Raw genomic sequence first — 19,247 nt, 5'->3', positions numbered from 1 at the left:
CACGGTTTCTCATACACACGGTGCAATTTTCCATCAGATCAACAGGTGATCTGATAAGAGGTTGCATTGTAGACGTCCAAATTGTAAATAAGCAGGTAGCCTGTTTATTTACCTAACACCTTTCAAAGCACATAACAATACTTGCTTTTAAAGGATACCTAAGTCCATATGCAAATTCAAAAAAGGGGGAGCAGGCATGTGTAAGAGGTCCTGCTTGTGCCCATGCTCCCCCTGTTCTCCTTCCCCTTAATTACTGTGAAATTACCCTCCAGAGCAACATCCTGTGTTTACCAATTAGCTGCTCTGCTGAGGCTGCCGAGATTCCTGAGCGGACACAGCTGAGAGATCAAATTACAGCTGTGATTAGTCACAGATGAGGCATAATAAGACAGGCTAAACTCTCTAAATGCATAAAGGGTGCATGTCTCTAAGTTTTCCTTCTGCCCAGTGTGAGAGTTCAGGTCCAGTTTAATTACTTACATGTTTACATGGTGTTCATTACTTTTACAAACTGTATACTCCTGTACAGCCTACAGGTGGCAGCAGTGTGCCATCTTTATGTACTACTCTAGTGAATGCAGCCACCTCCAGGCTATAAGAACCCTCTCCCCACTGCAAACCATGATTGCAATCTTTGTTTTAGTGCATACATGTCAAACTCCGGCCCATGGGCCAAATCTGGCCCTCAGAGCCATTAAATTTGGCCATCAAGTGGTTTCCCCACTTTGCATTATGTTTGGCCCACTCTAGACCACCAGGGAAACTATAATGGAGGTGAAGTCCTAAACACCAGGGAAGCCATATGTGAGAGGTAGGGGGAAAGCACTAAATACCAGGGAACTGTATAGGGGAGAGTGGGGGCCTCTGGACAACATCAAACTGTATGGGGGAGGGAAGACCACTAGACACCAGGGAACTATATAGGGGAGGGTGGGGGCCTCTAGACAACATCAAACTGTATGGGGGAGGGAAGACCACTAGACACCAGGGAACTGTATAGGGGAGGGTGGGGGCCTCTAGACACCATTAAACTGTATGGGGGAGGGAAGACCACTAGACACCAGGGAACCGTATAGGGGAGGGTGGGGGCCTCTAGACAACATCAAACTGTATGGGGGAGGGAAGACCACTAGACACCAGGGAACTGTATAGGGGAGGGATAGGACCACTAGACACCAGGGAACTGTATAGGGGAGGGAAGACCACTAGACACCGGGGAACTGTATAGGGGAGGGTGGGGGCCTCTAGACACCATCAAACTTTATGGGGGAGGGAAGACCACTAGATACCAGGGAACTGTATAGGGGAGGGTGAGGGTCTCTAGACACCTAGGAACTTTGTAAGGGATAAATGTGGCCAGTAGACAGGGGCGTAACTAGAAATCACTGGGCCCCCCTGCGAATATTTGGATGGGGCCCCCCCCCATAGGTGCCAAATAATCGTAATGGGGCAGCGTTTCACTGTAAATTAATTGTAAAGTGGGCAGCATTTTACCAGACAATCGTAATGTGGGCCAGAAAATCGTAATGTGGGCCTTTAGAAAATCATAATGTGGGCAGAGTTCACCAGAAAATCGTAATGTGGGCACCAGTCACCAGAAAATAGTAACGTGAGCAGCAGTCACCAGAAAATTGTAACGTGGGCAGCATTCACCAGACAATCGTAATGTGGGCAGCGTTCACCAGAATATCGTAATGTGGGACAGAAAATCGTAATGTGGGCAGAGTTCACCAGAAAATTGTAACATGGACAGCATTCACCAGACAATCGTAACTTGGGCAGTGTTCACCAGAAAATCGTAATGTGGGCCAGAAAATCGTAATGTGGGCAGCGTTCACCAGAAAATCGTAACGTGGACAGCATTCACCAGACAATCGTAACGTGGGCAGTGTTCACCAGAAAATCGTAATGTGGGCCAGAAAATCGTAATGTGGGCAGAGTTCACCAGAAAATCGCAATGTGGGCAGCAGTCACCAGAAAATCGCCATGTGGGCAGCAGTCACCAGAAAATTGCCATGTGGGCAGCAGTCACCAGAAAATTGCAATGTGGGCAGCAGTCACCAGAAAATTGCAATGTGGGCATCAGTCACCAGAAAATCCTAATGTGGGCAGCAGTCACCAGAATATCGTAATGTGGGCAGCAGTCACCAGAAAATCCTAATGTGGGCAGCAGTCAGTCACCAGAATGTCGTAATGTGGGCAGCAGACACCAGAAAATCCTTATGTGGGCAGCAGTCACCAGAAAAATCGCAATGTGGGCAGCAGTCACCAGAAAAATCGCAATGTGGGCAGCAGTCACCAGAAAATCGCAATGTGGGCAGCATACACCAGAAAATCGTAATGTGGGCAGCAGACACCAGAAAATCGCAATGTGGGCAGCAGACACCAGAAAATCGCAATGTGGGCAGCAGACACCTGAAAATCGCAATGTGGGCAGCAGACACCTGAAAATCGCAATGTGGGCAGCAGACACCTGAAAATCGTAATGTGGGCAGCAGACACCTGAAAATCGTAATGTGGGCAGCAGACACCTGAAAATCGTAATGTGGGCAGCAGTGACCAGAAAATCGCAATGTGGGCAGCAGTGACCAGAAAATCGTAATGTGGGCAGCAGTGACCAGAAAATCATAATGTGGGCAGCAGACACCTGAAAATCACAATGTGGGCAGCAGACACCTGAAAATCGTAATGTGGGCAGCAGACACCTGAAAATCGTAATGTGGGCAGCAGACACCTGAAAATCGCAATGTGGGCAGCAGACACCAGAAAATCGTAATGTGGGTAGCAGTCACCAGAATATCGTAATGTGGGCAGCAGACACCTGAAAATCGTAATGTGGGCAGCAGTGACCTGAAAATCATAATGTGTGCAGCAGACACCTGAAAATCGTAATGTGGGCAGCAGACACCTGAAAATCGCAATGTGGGCAGCAGACACCTGAAAATCGTAATGTGGGCAGCAGACACCTGAAAATCGCAATGTGGGCAGCAGACACCTGAAAATCGCAATGTGGGCAGCAGACACCAGAAAATAGTAATGTGGGCAGCAGTCACCTGAAAATCACAATGTGGGCAGCAGACACCTGAAAATCACAATGTGGGCAGCAGACACCTGAAAATCGTAATGTGGGCAGCAGTCACCAGAAAATCGCAATGTGGGCAGCAGACACCTGAAAATCGTAATGTGGGCAGCAGTCACCAGAAAATCATAATGTGGGCAGCAGACACCTGAAAATCACAATGTAGGCAGCAGACACTAGAAAAAAAATGCACCTGTGAAAAAAAAAAAATTCACTTACCTGACAGAAGTCTTCTCCTCTCCCGGCATCTGGCTCGCAGCTCCCCGAGTCCTCCTGCAGCACATCTCCCGCGCTGACAGGCAGAGTGCAGGGCTACGGCAAGATGGCTGCCGAAGCCCTGTACTAGAGACACATAGTCTCCAGTGTAGGGCTTCTTCGGCGGCCATCTTGCCGTAGCCCTGCTCTGCCTGCCGGAGACTATGCAGGCTGCTGGTGGAGCGGGGCTGCGGGGAATGAACTGGTGCAGCGTCTATTAGACGCTGCGGCCAGTTGAGCACCTTGCTGGGGGGTCCAGAGCAGCGCTCCCCCCACGGACAGTGAGCGGGCCCCAGAGCAGCCCCGGGCGGCCGGGCCCCCCTGCGGCTGAGAGAGCCGCATCCCCGGTAGGTACGCCGGTGGTGACAGCCTTTCCTCCTCCGGGCCCCTGACTTGCTAGGGGCCCCCCTGCAACTGCAGGGGCTGCAGGGTCTATTCCTACGCCCCTGCCAGTAGACATTGAGGTTGGCCCGCTACTAGGTCCCAATGTACAATTTCGGCCCACTTTGTATTTGAGTTTGACGCCCCTCGTTTAGTGCTCTGCCTCTGACACAGGTAAACTGGGTTCAAATCTTGGCTCTTCCTGTTCAGTAAGCTGCATCTATTCAGTAGGAGACCTTAGGCAAGTCTCCCTAACACTGCTACTGCCTTTAGAGCGCCCCCTAGTGGCTGCTGCTCTGGCGCTTTGAGTCTGCCAGGAGAAAATCACGATAGAAATGTTCTGTGTTTGTTTGTTTGCCATTTTGTACGGCAAGTTTGCAGTTTTTGGGAGACGTGGTAATGGGGCTTTACGACGCATAGAAAATCTTAGGAAAATCGCATAGCACCACTCTCGCTGTGCAAACTATGCAGTATGATTGCGCTTAAGTAAAAATCGCATCACACCTGATCTCCGTAGTGGAAAAGGGGCGCCGCGATCACTGTGATATCATGGACCTCTGTGATTCCTGGTAAGTTGTAGAAATGCACGCTATCCGTATCTCGGATCACAGTACTACTAGTGGAAAAGGGCTCTGAGGCAATATTTTATTTTTCTTTGTTTGATATAAATCATTGATGTGTTCATGTGTCCATCAGATTTACAGGATTCTTCTGTTTTTCAGGTTTGCTCCCTATTCTCCCACCAGTTTCACACCGAAAATTTCACAATGAGGTTTGGAGAAAACAGGACTGCGGTGAAATGTTCTTCTGTTCTTTCTATTGGCTCACAGTCTGGACTCTGACTCAGAAGACACTCCATCAGCTGCGTATACCTCCACAGCAACTGGTAGAATATGGACTCTCTTTACAGCTTCTCAATACTCAACAATAATCAAGTGAAAATATTTTTGTAGAAGAAAATGAAATGGGCACATGGGGGCATTTATCAGTCATTCCACCGCCTGTCACCCCACAAGTCATACTGCAACGTGTGAGGGCTTCAGTCCGCCTAATAAATCTCCTGCCTCATCGCCTGCTCACATAGAAATAGGAAGTGCCGCATATAACTTTCTTATCTGTGACATCATTTGTTTTCAGCCAACATACAGCCAAACTCCATCACAGATTACAGATAGATCATCTGCTGTATACACTGCATTTGCAATATAACTGAGACAGAAACTCAGTTCAACTCCATTGATAAGTGTCTCCCACAGTTTGGTTGGTCTGTGTTTTCACTGCCAGTTTTTTACTAACCCGGCAAGAAAAACAGGAGAGACACTATGGCATTTGGCCACCAGGTGGCTCTGATAGCATTAAGGTCCCACCCCCGAGGAGCTTAGAGCATCTTGGAGAAGGAGCTGGACTCCTGATGGTACCAAATACTTATAAGTACTTTTAAAATATAATTGTAGGCTATTGCAATTAATATAGAAATAACCATTTTTGTATCAGGTGACTATAATAAATAATAAAAATACTTAATTTATCAAATTATATTCTATATAAGTTCTGTGATCTATGAATGTTCTTAAAACTCCAGTTAAAGTTCTTTTGTTTTGTTTTTGTGGTTGGATAGATTGGGTGATAAGAGAGGTGGGTTCCCTTGGACCAGACAGTGAATTAATGGGGAACCCTGGTGGGAGACAGTTTCAAAGATGCTTTGCTGGGCCTCAGAGAATATTACATTCAGGCTTGATTTAGCGACGGAAGTTGCGTCGAAGGTGCGGATGTTCAATGGTGCTGCCAGGTGAGTTGCTCAGCTGCAGGGTGCCTGGTTGTGCTGCGGGGGGAAGGGGGGGGGGGAGCGGTTCGGGGCTGCATGGATGGACCGACGGGGGTGATCTGTTATTAAATTAGAATCATTAAATAAATAGATGGAATTTAGCCCAATGTCCAAAAAAGTTACAAAAAATATTAAAAGGACCACTGTTAAGAAAATCTTAAAATGTAAAATATATGAACACATATACAGTGGTGTGAAAAACTATTTGCCCCCTTCCTGATTTCTTATTCTTTTGCATGTTTGTTACACTTAAATGTTTCTGCTCATCAAAAACCGTTAACTATTAGTCAAAGATAACATAATTGAACACAAAATGCAGTTTTAAATGATGGTTTTTATTATTAGTGAGAAAAAAAACTCCAAACCTACATGGCCCTGTGTGAAAAAGAAATTGCCCCCTGAACCTAATAACTGGTTGGGCCACCCTTAGCAGCAATAACTGCAATCAAGCGTTTGCGATAACTTGCAACGAGTCTTTTACAGCGCTCTGGAGGACTTTTGGCCCACTCATCTTTGCAGAATTGTTGTAATTCAGCTTTATTTGAGGGTTTTCTAGCATGAACCACCTTTTTAAGGTCATGCCACAACATCTCAATAGGATTCAGGTCAGGACTTTGACTAGGCCACTCCAAAGTCTTCATTTTGTTTTTCTTCAGCCATTCAGAGGTGGATTTGCTGGTGTGTTTTGGGTTATTGTCCTGCTGCAGCACCCAAGATCGCTTCAGCTTGAGTTGACGAACAGATGGCCGGACATTCTCCTTCAGGATTTTTTGGTAGATAGTAGAATTCATGGTTCCATCTATCACAGCAAGCCTTCCAGGTCCTGAAGCAGCAAAACAACCCCAGACCATCACACTACCACCACCATATTTTACTGTTGGTATGATGTTCTTTTGCTGAAATGCTGTGTTACTTCTACGCCAGATGTAACGGGACACGCACCTTCCAAAAAGTTCAACTTTTGTCTTGTCGGTCCATAAAGTATTTTCCCAAAAGTCTTGGCAATCATTGTTTTTTAGCAAACTTGAGACAAGCTTTAATGTTCTTTTTGCTTAAAAGTGGTTTGCGCCTTAGATATCTGCCATGCAGGCCGTTTTTGCCCAGTCTCTTTCTTATGGTGGAGTCGTGAGCACTGACCTTAATTGAGGCACGTGAGGCCTGCAGTTCTTTAGATGTTGTCCTGGGGTCTTTTGTGGCCTCTCGGATGAGTTTTCTCTGCGCTCTTGGGGTAATTTTGGTCGGCCGGCCACTCCTGGGAAGGTTCATCACTGTTCCATGTTTTTGCCATTTGTGGATAATGGCTCTCACTGTGGTTCGCTGGAGTCCCAAAGCTTTAGAAATGGCTTTATAACCTTTACCAGACTGATAGATCTCAATTACAGTACTTTTGTTCTCATTTGTTCCTGAATTTCTTTGGATCTTGGCATGATGTCTAGCTTTTGAGGTGCTTTTATTCTACTTCTCTGTGTCAGATAGCTCCTATTTAAGTGATTTCTTGATTGAAACAGGTGTGGCAGTAATTAGGCCTGGGGGTGACTACAGAAATTGAACTCAGGTGTGATAAGCCACAGTTAAGTTATTATTTAACAAGGGGGGCAATCACTTTTTCACACAGGGCCATGCAGATTTGGAGTTTTTTTTCTCACTAAATAATAAAAACCATCATTTAAAACTGCATTTTGTGTTCAATTATGTTATATTTGACTAATAGTTAACGTTTTTGGATGAGCAGAAACATTTAAGTGTGACAAACATGCAAAAGAATAAGAAATCAGGAAGGGGGCAAATAGTTTTTCACACCACTGTACATATACTTAAGAAGTATTTTTCTTCAGAGTAAAATGAGTGATAAATGACTTTTCTCCTATGTTGCTGTCGCTTACAGTATGTAGTAGAAATCTGACAGAACCGACAGATCTGGACTAGCCCATCTCCTCATGGAGGATTCTCAGGGTTTTCTTTGTTCTCAAAAGCACTTAGTGAATGGCAGTTGCTCCGTCCAACTGGTATAAAAGTTGCCAAAAAAGTGTACGGTGAGCAGGGAAGCTGGCCAGTATCGTTGTATAAATCCCTTTTCAGGAAGAGTCTTAATAAAGAATTAAGGCCATGGTGAGAATCACCTATGGAGAGATGGGCTAGTCGAAAACCTGTCAGATTTCTACTACCTACAGTGACAGCAACATTGGAGAAAATAAATGTATAGCTTATTTTACTCTGGAAAAAATGCTTCGGTACTTATCCGTTAGCCGGGCGCATCCGGCAGGTGGCGCTAATTACTATTCCCCCTCCAGGCCGACATGGATAGTAGGGAAAGATGTAACTCTGGTGGAGTTTTGTCGCCACCTAGAGGATGCGCCCGGCTAACGGATAAGTACCAATGCTTCTTATCTCTATGTGTTTCCATGTATTTTAAACATAGTGGTCCTTTAAAAAACAAAACAAATACAGGAAGAAGGCTGCGCATCCCTGACCTAATACTACAGTTGAATGGTTAATCGCTGTGGCATACACCGCCCCTCCTGGACTAAAATTGCACGCCCCGCATCCAAACAACGCAATACTGGTTTATGGAGAAAGTTTAGCTTAAAAAAAAAAAGTCTAAACTATCTATTTGTTGGTTTGATGTCGGAAGTAAATGCTATTTGAGCTTTAAGGGACTTGATCTCTATATACATGGTGGTGCATGAAAGATCGGCCTGGCTGCTTGTCACAAGTGCAAATATACAGGCAGACGCTGGCCGGCCAGTCCCTGAGCAATCCAGTGGCGTAGCAATAGGGGGTGCAGAGGTAGCGACAGCATCGGGGCCCTTGGGTCATAGGGGCCCCGTGGGGCCGCCCCTTAACCACAGTATTAGCTCTCTATTGGTCCTGTGCTGATAATAATCACTTCTATAGATGATTTTAATAGTGGTAATCAGTAACAAGCTGCTCCCCAACCCCTTCCTGCACCTCTGACACTGTAGTTGCCATTGGCAGGATTCAGTGCAGTGTATCAATTGTTATGTATAGAGTGCTTTGGGGGCCCCAATGTAAAACTTGCACCGGGGCCCACAGCTCCTTAGCTACACCACTGGTGCAATCCTTACCCAATCCCTGCTATGTGTGTGCCCTTCTCAGCTTTATTGAAGCCTATGTCACTGTATTTGCTGCTGTATGTGGGTAACGCTCTCAAGTGGCAGCAAATACAGGCAGGACAGGCTGTAATAGACCTGGGAGGACACACAGAAGCCGAGTCTGTCCTGCACCACCCAGAAGAAATGATTTAAATCGAACCTGAAGTGAAAATACATTTATGAGATAATGAACTGTATGTGTAATACTCAGGGCCGGATTTACCATAAGGCAGTGTAGGCACGTGCCTAAAGGCGCCTGATAATGGAACGGCGGCTCATTCCCCTCCCCAAGCACCTCCCTCCCTCCTTCCCTATGCAGAGTCCTGATGAGAGTGTAAATGAGAGGTTACTCACCCAGCTCTCTGCATTCCACTGATGAGAACTCCCTTCAGTCAGGGGCACCTCTAGTTACTTAATACTGAGGGTTCTCTAGCTATCTAAGAGGGTACTTCTGGCTACCTAATACTAAGGGGCACCTGTAGCTGCCTATGACAGGCAAGGGAAGTAAGGGAGAAGTGACAGCTGGGAAAACAGTGAGCGACAGCTTGTGATAAGGTTTTACTGTAGGCAAGTTCAAAGCGTCATTATTTCTGCTTTGTTTCATAGCTTAAAAGACAGAGTGTGGTTTCTAAACTGGAAATATGACAGAATGATGCAATGTTATTAAAAATCTACTGTATATAACTGGAAAAAAAATGACACTCATTTGTTTGCTGCTAATGTTCCATTCATTATCCATACTACACATACAATTCATTAGATCATAAGTTATTTTTCCACTTCAGATTTACTGTAAACATTGTGCATTCCATGTAATAGTGACAAACCCCATAATATATGCGGCATGTGAATGTAAGGCTGGCCGCAGGAAAATCTCCTGTCACATTTATCTTCCCACCTGCAGTTTATTGTCACAGTGTAAATACTGCAGCGTTAGATGTGATGAATTGTCACTGAGCGGTTTTCGCGGTACGGGCGACGCGTTTCTGCAGCAGGAGATCACATCTTAGTTTGGGGAGCGTCACATTCCCTTCAGCTAGGAGTTAATGTTTATTATGTTCATAAACGCTGAGCTACGCCCCAGACTTTATTGTGAAACAGGTGAGAGGTTTAAGCATCTGATCCTTCCTCCCTGGAGAGGAACGAAGAGAGGGAATCAGCTCCTACCAGGCAGGAGACCCCCCTACACCCCCCGCCATGGAGCAGCGCTACTGGTGGACCTCCTGTCTGCTCCTCATCACTTGCGGTAAGTACAAAGGATAAAGACATCTATGAGAATAACTGAGGGCTGAACTTAATATTGCTATAGTAGGAGTGATAGTATTGCTGCACTGCGTTATAACACTGGCAACATAAAAAGAAGTCTAAAGGTGGTCACACACCATACAATTTTTTTAATATATGTTCAATTCAAGAATTGCAATCAATTTTTCTGACTGATTGTAACATTTCAAAAATCTGACCAATGTACCACACACACCTATGTTAAATTTTTCCCCAATTATGATAAAAATGATTGGAATCTATGAGAAAATTACTAGGGTATGTATATTAATAAATTGACAATCTAACACACACCATACAATTCTCTAGAAAAATGGAAGAAAAATTTCTAGCACTCCAGATCGATAAAAATCTAAAAAAAAATGGGAAATCCGATCGAATTTTTCAGACGAATGAAAAAAAGCTTCCAATTTTTTCGGGAGATCCAATCATATTTATCAAATTGCCGTAAAATTGGATGATTTTATTGTATCGTGTGGGGCCACCTTAAATGTGCCCATACACTGTACAACAAAAACGTTTGATATTCCCGTTTATTCGACCAAAACGATCGAATTGAAAATATTTTTTTTTTCGATGAAGAAAAATGAACGATTATCCCGTTTTTTCAATAAAAATCCGATCTGACATGTTGGAAAAATCTGTATATTTGATCTAACGGAATAATCGAATGAAATTATCTAATCGAAAAAAAATGAAAAAATTGTACCATGTATGGGTAGCATTTGTAGCGAAAAAACATTTGTGCAATCAGATAATTCTGATTGGATGTGATTGGATTAGTTGTAAACAAGCTCCGTTGATTGGCACAATCGATTATGAATGATTATAAAAACAGTTATCCGATTGCATTTTTGTCAAACCAAAATTTGTATTTTCTTGTCGGTTGTGATAGACAGGAAGCAAAGATTGTTTCGCTGATGGTGAAGTGAACGATGTATTACGATATTTCACTTCCGATCAGAATTATCAGATCACTTGAACGATTTTTCGCTAGAAATTGGACCATTAGTGATCACATTTAGATTCCTATTCATGAAAAATGTGATGATCTGAGTGTTAATGCAGTGTTTCCTAAGGTGAACCCATAAAGGAAAAAAACATTAAAAAGTAGATGTTTACCTCAGTAGAGGAAATTATGGTGAGATAGGGCTAGTGTCAACCGAGCCCCCACTTTCTCTCCAGGTCCTAGACACCTGCCTAAGTTGCCTTGTGGATGATCCGGTTCTGGATTCCCCCATCCCCCCTTGGCCACGTCCTTCCTGATCAGAGCTTGTTGGATAAGTTCTTGTGGCTCGTACATGGAAGGGCGCGGGGACGTGAAGAGGAAGTGGGTCCCGGCCAGCAGGGGTGACATGGGAAACCTCTGGACTATACTGAGACTTTGCTCTATCTACTGAGGCAAGTATCTGTTTCTTTATGTTTTTTTATCCTTAGAGTTTCACTTTAACATTATTTACCCACTGGATGCTCTGTGTTTGGGCTGGGGCACACCGAGCGGCTTTTTGAGCTTGCGGCTGCGGATACGCTAGGGTAATGTATTTCAATGGGGTGGTGCACACCACAGCGGGAGGCGTTTTGCAGAAACAAATACTCCCAGGGTGAGGCATTTTTTGGATTGCGGAGGCGTTTCTGCCTCAATGTTAAGAATAGGAAAAATGCAAACTGCTCTGAAAAATGGCAGATCAGAGCGGTTTTCCAGGCGGTTTTGTTACAGAAGCTGTTCAGTAACAGCTTTACTGTAACAATATATGAAATATGCTACACTGAAATCCGCAGCAGCAATCCACAAAAGGCTAGCAAAACGCCTCATAAAAATAAACAAAAAGCATTTAAAAATCTGCTAGCATTTTGCGGATCTGCTAGCGGGTTTTGGTGTGCACCAGGCCTTTATTATGTAGGTTTCATGCTGACCCTGTATTGCAAGCACTTCAATATAATCATAAATGTTTCTGCTGTAATGAATCTTATCTCAGTCAGCCTGGCTCTATTCTGGTACATTGCCGGGGAGAGGGAAGCTTGTTATCACCCCTCCCACATTCCTGCTCCTCACTGATTGGCTGAGGGCAGCTCAGGGTGACATAAGGCTGAGAAGGGAAATACACCCCACCCCTCTGCAGAAGCTGCTAAAATATGATCTATGCTATGCTCACGTGTTTACAAAGCAAGCTAGATATGACAGTGCAGTTTCTAGGAGGAAAAAAAAAGTTAAGGAGGAAATGACATCAAGATTGGATTCAGCCAGAGGTAGTAAAGATGGAAAATGCCTGGAAAAACTGTTTTCTCTTTATTTACTATATAAAATTCACTGAAATCAAAACGTGGACAGTACAATACATCTGTTATGTAAGTAGAACAAGTATTTATCTACTTATATATGTGGGTTTTTTTCCAGGGATAGTATGGCTGCACCTGCTGCCTTAAGATTACTTCCAGTGTAATACAGAGTGACAGCAATGCAAAGGCTCCCCATCACTGGCGTAACTACTGGGGATGCAACCCCATTGGCCGCAGGGGTGCTGGGGCCCCTCTGGGGCCCGCCAGCCGTGTGCGGGGGGAGCGCTGACTCCCTCCCGATTGTGGGACCCCTCAGCCAGGTGTGAAACTGGCCTCGGCGTCTATGGTCTCTGCTGCCCACATTGCGATTTTCTGGTGACTGCTGCCCACATTACGATTATTTTCTGGTGACTGCTGCCCACATTACGATTATTTTCTGATGACGTCTGGCTGCTGCCCACATTATGATTATTTTCTGATGACGTCTGGCTGCTGCCCACATTACGATTATTTTCTGATGACTGCTGCCACATTACGATTTTTTTCTGATGACTGCTGCCCACTTTACGGTTATTTTATGGTGAAATGCTGCCCACTTTACGATTATTTTATGGGGAAATGCTGCCCGCTTTATGATTATTTTATGGTGAAATGCTGCTCAATTTATGATTCATTTCTGGTGAAATGCTGCTCAATTTATGATTAATTTCTGGTGAAATGCTGCCCACTTTACGATTATTTTATGGTGAAATGCTGCCCACTGTACGATTCATTTCTGGTGAAATGCTGCCCAATTTACGATTAATTTCTGGTGAAACATTGCTGCATTAAGATTATTTTATGGTGAAACGCTGCCCCATTACGATTATTTAATTCCTATGGGGGGGGGGGGGGCATCCTCATTTTCACAGGGGGGCCCAGTGATTTCTTGTTACGCCCCTGCTCCCCATTATTGCTGCAAGGATTGGCGGGTGGTAGGGTCAATCACTATCTGGCCCGTAATTAATTACTGACCAAAACTCCACCCCCTCCAGCTGTAAGATAGCCGCGGCCATGTTTACCGAAGTCTTCCGAAGCTCTGTGGCCACCCCCACCTGCTTGCTGTGGCCCACACCCCAGTGGCTGACGAACTGGGGGCTGGCTGCATCAAGCAGGTGGGGGTGGCCACAGAGCTCTGGACAACTTGAGAATAAACACACCATGACGGCGTTGCTGAGGAGAGGGGGGAGTTTCTGACATTAAAGTGGTTCCGAGATGAACTTTTACACATTGCATAATTGGGTTCCTTTCCTATTGTTTATAGGGCATTCCTAAAGCCAAATACTTTTTTGTGTTTGTTTTAATACTGTAATTCCCTATAAACTAAACAAGCCACGCCCATAGGTTTTCAGAGAGCCAAGGCACTTTCAGACAGTAGCAAGGGCTCATGGGAGCTCAGCCTGGGCAGGAGGAGGGGGAGGTATTACTAGCCAGAGGTTTCAGAGGCAGAGGGGAGGAGGGAGGAGGAGGGGGGGTTAGTTTTTTTTGCTCAAGATGCAGATAAGCTTGCCTATGTGTAATGTTTACAAACAACATGGCTTCTGTCATTGTATCACAGGAAGAAATAATCATATTCTATTAAAGTTGTTTGCAGTTAGATTTGCTGTGTAAACTATCTAAACTTTAGATAAGATATGCAGTTTAGACAGGTTACTTGTTATAGTTAGTTTTTCATCTCGGATCCACTTTAATGCATTATGGGCCGGTGGGTGAGTAATTACCTGTCACCTGCCGATCCTTGCAGCAATATTTAGGGAGTCTTAAGGTCCGTACACACGCCGGACAGCAGGCAACGACGGGTCCGTCATCACCTCCCGCTGGGTGGGCGTTCCAGCGACAGTCCGGCGTGTGTACAGTCTGTCTGCAGACTGATACGGCTGTTTCTGAGCGATCCGCCCGACTGTACACACGCCGGACTGTCGCTGGAACGCAGTGGCGTAGCTAAGGAGCTGTGGGCCCCGATGCAAGTTTTACATGGGCCCCCCCAAGCACTCTTTACATGACAATTGATACGACGCACCAAAACCTGCCAATGGCAACTACAGTGTCAGAGGAGCAAGAAGGGGATGGGGAACAGCGTGTTAATGATTACCACTATTCAAAGTATCTATAGAAGTGATTATTACCAGCACAGGCCCAATAGAGAGCTAATACTGTAGTTGAGGCATGGCCCTTCGGGGCCCCTCTGGCCCAAGGGCCCCGATGCGGTCGCAACCTCTGCAACCCCTATTGCTACGCCCCTGCTGGAACGCCCACCCAGCGGGAGGTGACGACGGACCCGTCGTTGCCTCCAGTCCGGCGTGTGTACGCACATTTACATTGCTGGCTCTCTATTTTGGAAGTTCTCTTTATTTGAAGTAGCTCCTGAGCCCATTAGCATTGCCCTGTGGAGTGGGGGTGCCGCACAATGAGAGCCTAGGTGCTAACCCACCATCATTTCTTTGTTTGTTAAGCCGCATATACACATACAAGCACGGCTGCCCACTGGGTCTGAGACTTGATGTAGGCGCCGGGAAATTTGGGTGCAGGGTAAAGCCAAAAAACAGCTTACCCTGCTCCTAAAAAGGTCCCGGCAGCATTATTTACTATTCCCCCTCCAGGCCGCCGTGGACACTGGGGTAAGATAGATGTATTACGGCTTCCAGCTATTGCTGGCAGTTGAATTACAGTGCTTTTATTGTAATTTGGGCTCCACCTTTTGACGGCACCCAAATTACTGCCTGAGCGCCACCGTAGCCGCCCGTAATTCACATTACGGCCTGTGGCGGACACAACTTACTGCGCTGTTTTTGCCTTAGTCGGATCATATTTCATCTTCCCTGTAAAATAACTATTCATTACTTGTTTATTTCTACAAATAATTTTGATAATGTACCATGTAACTGCCCTATGCTATTTTTACTTATGATATTCGGGGCCCATGTTGGGGGCCCATGTTTGTATGTATATTTGTCTTTCAAAAATTGGCAGTGTGTGTCTAATAAAATAATTTTGAAAATACAATAACTCTTCAGCTCTCTGCAATTGAAAAAGTACCAAAAAGAAGGTGAAAAAAAATTATTTTGAGTATTTTCTTGCTTGTTGGGGGTTTAACCACTTCAGCCTAACTGGACGAAAATTTTCGTCCAGTTAGGTTGCGCGCACTCCCGTGGGTCGCGCGCTCTCCTGTGCCCCCCCGTGCGTGCCCCCCCTGCTGGCTGTTAGCCCAGCTATCAATGAAAGGGATTATAAATCCCTTTCACTGATCGGACCCCCCCCCCCCCCCCGGAAATAAGCCGACAGTGTCTCTTCAGACGCTGCGGCTTTTCTGAGCTCTGGTCTTCTTTCTTCTTCCTGGAAGTGAGATCGATCGCTCCCAGGACTTTTTGACTGTGGCCATCTTGTGGCCAAATAGCAAACTACACCAAAAACACACTTTGTATTAAATAAATACATTTTTAAACATGAAAAACCCTCTGTTTACCTCCCACACCAAAAAATCCCCACATACAAGTTTTAATTAAAAAAAAAAAAATTACAATAATAATAATAATAATAAAACAAAAAACATAAATAGTTACCTAAGGGTCTGAACTTTTTAAATATTCATGTCGAAGGAGTATATCAATATGATTTATTAAATTATGGGCTTCTAAATAGTGATGGACACAAATTGAAAAAATGCACCTTTATTTCCAAATTGAATATCGGCGCCATACATTGTGATAGGGAAATAATTTAAATGGTGTAATAAGCGGGACAAATTGGTAAATAAAGTACATAGGTTTTAATTATGGTAGCATGTATTAATTTCAAACTATAATGGCCAAAAGCTGAGGAATAATGATTTTTTTCCATTTCTTTCTTAATATTCCTGTTAAAATGGATTTAGAATAAATTAATTCTCTGTAAAATGTATCACCCACAGAAAGCCTAATTGGTGGCGGAAAAAAAACAAGATATAGATCAATTCATTGTGATGAGTAGTGCTAAAGTTATTGGCAAATGAATGGGAGGTGAAAGTTGCTCAGATGTAAAAAAAATCTCAACCCTGTAGGCTGAAGTGGTTAAAGAGACACTGAAGCGAGAAGAAATCTCGCTTCTTGTCTCATAGTCAGCAGGGGCATGTGTGCCCCTGCTAAAACGCCGCTATCCCGCGGCTAAATGAGGGTCCCTGACCCCCCCAAACACCCCCCTGCAAAATCTAGGACCAACTTGGTCGTAGATTTTGCTGTTGTTGAAGCAGGGCTAACGGTTGCAGCCCTGCCTCTCAGCGCCGTCTATGAGCGGCGCATCGCCGCCTCTCCCCCGCCCCTCTCAGTGAAGGAAGACTGAGAGGGGCGGGGAGAGGCGGAGATACGCGCTGACAGACGCGCGTGAGGCGGGGCTGCAGCGGTTAGCCCTGCCTCAATCCGGAAGAGATCCCCCGCTGCTCGGAGGGGATTTTGGGGGGTAAGGGACCCCCGTTTAGCTGCGGGATAGCGGCGTTTTAGCAGGGGCACACATGCCCCTGCTGACTATGTGGTCTGAAGCGAGATTTATTCTCACTTCAGACTCTCTTTAAAAGGCATTTTATTGACTGGTGGGAACATCTCACCTAGGAGAAAGCCTCAGGAGGATATGCTGATTGCACATTGGGCTGTAATGACTATGGGAATTTCCCGTGGGTTGCGGTGTGTGGCGTAATGTGTGAGCTTCAAGGAAACGTTATACCATTTATATGTATATGTGGCGACTGTTAGGAAAACATGCAGACTAAGCGTAAGATTTATGAGACAAGACAACTCAGAAAACAAAGCGATACATACCTGAGAACAAGCAATGTAAATGTTCACTGAACTTTGTAATGCTCGGTTAGTGTAAATCTCGTGGCTTTACTGTTTAGACTTTCCAAATAATCTGTCACCTCCACTGGCTGCGGCTCAAGAGGAATGTCAAGTGTCAACACACACCCAAGCCTTGCCAGGGAAATGAATGAATTGCCCTTCTGCAACCCACCTTTTTGAATAGACATTTTTCTTATACACAGGGCCCCCAACCGCACCGTTTTCGGCGGGACGGTCCCGATTTTGGGGGGCCGTCCCGCTGTCCCGCGCTGCGCCCCCCCCCCCCCCCCCCCGGTCCCGGCCGCTGGGGAGTGAGAGGGAAAAAAGCCGATCGAGGCACCAGCCCGCCCGGTATGCGGCATGGATGGCCGCCGCCATCATTATCCTTCTCCCTCTTTCTCATTTGTGCCCCAGTGTCCCCTTCCCCCCCGCACAGTAAAATGGGCAGCGGAGCGGGCAGTAAGTCATACCACTGCCGTACCGGGATCCCATCTGGTCTTCTCGCTTCCTGCTTCCTGTGACATCACAGGAAGCGAGAAGACCAGATGGGATCCCGGTACGGCAGTGGTAAGACTTACTGCCCGCTCCGCTGCCCATTTTACTGTGCGGGGGGGAAGGGGACACTGGGGCACATATTAGGAGGAGGGAGAAGGATAATGATGGCGGCGGCCATCCATGCCGCATACCGGGCGGGCTGGTGCCTTGATCGGCTTTTTTTCCCCCTCTCTCTGCCTGGCCACCCTCCTCCTCCTTCTCCTCACCACCCCGGCACCCTCCCATTTGGGAGTAATTTAACAATTTAAAAAAAAACAAAACTTTTTTTTCCTGGGGTGGGCGTGACTAGGGGTTGGGGGCGTGGCCAGGGGTGTGGCCTAATTGTCTTGTTTTGGGACATTGAAATGTTGGGAGGTATGTATACATCTACCAACCTGTTTCTACATACTACACCATTGGGCTCCCGTTTTTTGTCTCCTGTGTCTCTTTTTAGAAGGTGTCTTCACACCCACTACCCATTGCCAGGGAAATAAAAGACTTAAGGCAAACGTGAAGTGAAAATAAAATAATCAATCTTTTTATCTGCAGCACGGATCAGAAATAGAACTTTCCGGAAAGTGCATTAAAAGGGAAATAAAAACTCGAGATGCTAGCATAATATTGCCCCTGTTTAACTCTCTAGTAAGGCCACATCTGGAATATGGAATTCAGTTCTGGGCACCACATTACAAAAAAGATATTGCAGTTTTAGAGCAGGTGCAGAGACGAGCAACAAAATTGATACGTGGGATGGAAGGTCTCGCTTACCAAGAAAGGTTAGATAAACTGGGTTTATTTAGTCTAGAGAAAAGACGCCTTAGAGGGGATCTAACTAACATGTATAAATACATCAGAGGGCAATATAATAGCTTGGCGGATGAGCTTTTTGTACCTAGGCCTTCTCAAAGGACTAGAGGACATGATCTGCGCATGGAGGAAAAACGTTTAACCCATTTTTATTTAGGAAAGGGTTCTTTACAGTAAGAGTGATTAAAATGTGGAATGCATTGCCACAGGAAGTCGTTATGGCAAACTCTAAACCTGCATTTAAAGGGGGCTTAGATGCTTTCCTTGCTTTGAATGGCTACAATTACTAGGTAATGCCCAGTGATGTTGATCCAGGGATTCTATCTGATTTTGCCATCTGGAGTCGGGAAGGAATTTTTTCCCTTTTGGGGCTAATTGGACCATGCCTTGTAAAGGCTTTTCGTCTTCCTCTGGATCAACAGGGATATGTGAGGGAGCAGGCTGAACTTTATCCTCTGGTTGAACTCGATGGACGGATAACTATGTAGAGCCAGATTCTTATTTTCAGCTCTTAAGGATAAAAATCAGAATTGAAGTTTGAGTAGGATATAACATCAAGCTGACATGGTCGGTGGTTATTCATCTGCCGCACAGAGACAGGATGACTTGGTTGCATTTTCATCCTTATCCTATCAGAGGTGTTCACACAACTTTCCTGCCCTCTAATTAGATTTTGAAACAGCTGCAGTACAACTGCTTCTGCTGCACAGATAAAGCACTGCTTTGTTAACCTTTGCAAGGAAGAGAAAAGAATAAAAATATAAAGTGAACACACCCTGGTAGTCAGGGGCAGTTCTACCACGAAGCAACGTGAATTGCGTGCCCATAGCTCCCAACTGTCCCTCTTT

General features: G+C 45.3%; 1 protein-coding gene across 1 annotated transcript in view; it reads left to right on the top strand.

Annotated features, from left to right (window-relative positions):
* Positions 1-9,760: 9,760 nt before the first annotated feature.
* Positions 9,761-19,247, top strand: part of LOC137517932 (uncharacterized) — a 53,629-nt gene continuing 44,142 nt past the window's right edge. Inside the window, exon 1 of the mRNA XM_068235007.1 lies at positions 9,761-9,899. Within this exon, the coding sequence (XP_068091108.1) occupies positions 9,851-9,899 (49 nt within the window). The 5' untranslated portion in view covers positions 9,761-9,850. The remainder of the gene's footprint in view (positions 9,900-19,247) is intronic.

The sequence above is a fragment of the Hyperolius riggenbachi genome, chromosome 5 (genome assembly GCF_040937935.1).
Source record: "Hyperolius riggenbachi isolate aHypRig1 chromosome 5, aHypRig1.pri, whole genome shotgun sequence".
In the NCBI taxonomy this organism is placed as follows: Eukaryota; Metazoa; Chordata; class Amphibia; order Anura; family Hyperoliidae; genus Hyperolius; species Hyperolius riggenbachi.
This window is presented reverse-complemented; position numbering and strand designations above follow the sequence as displayed.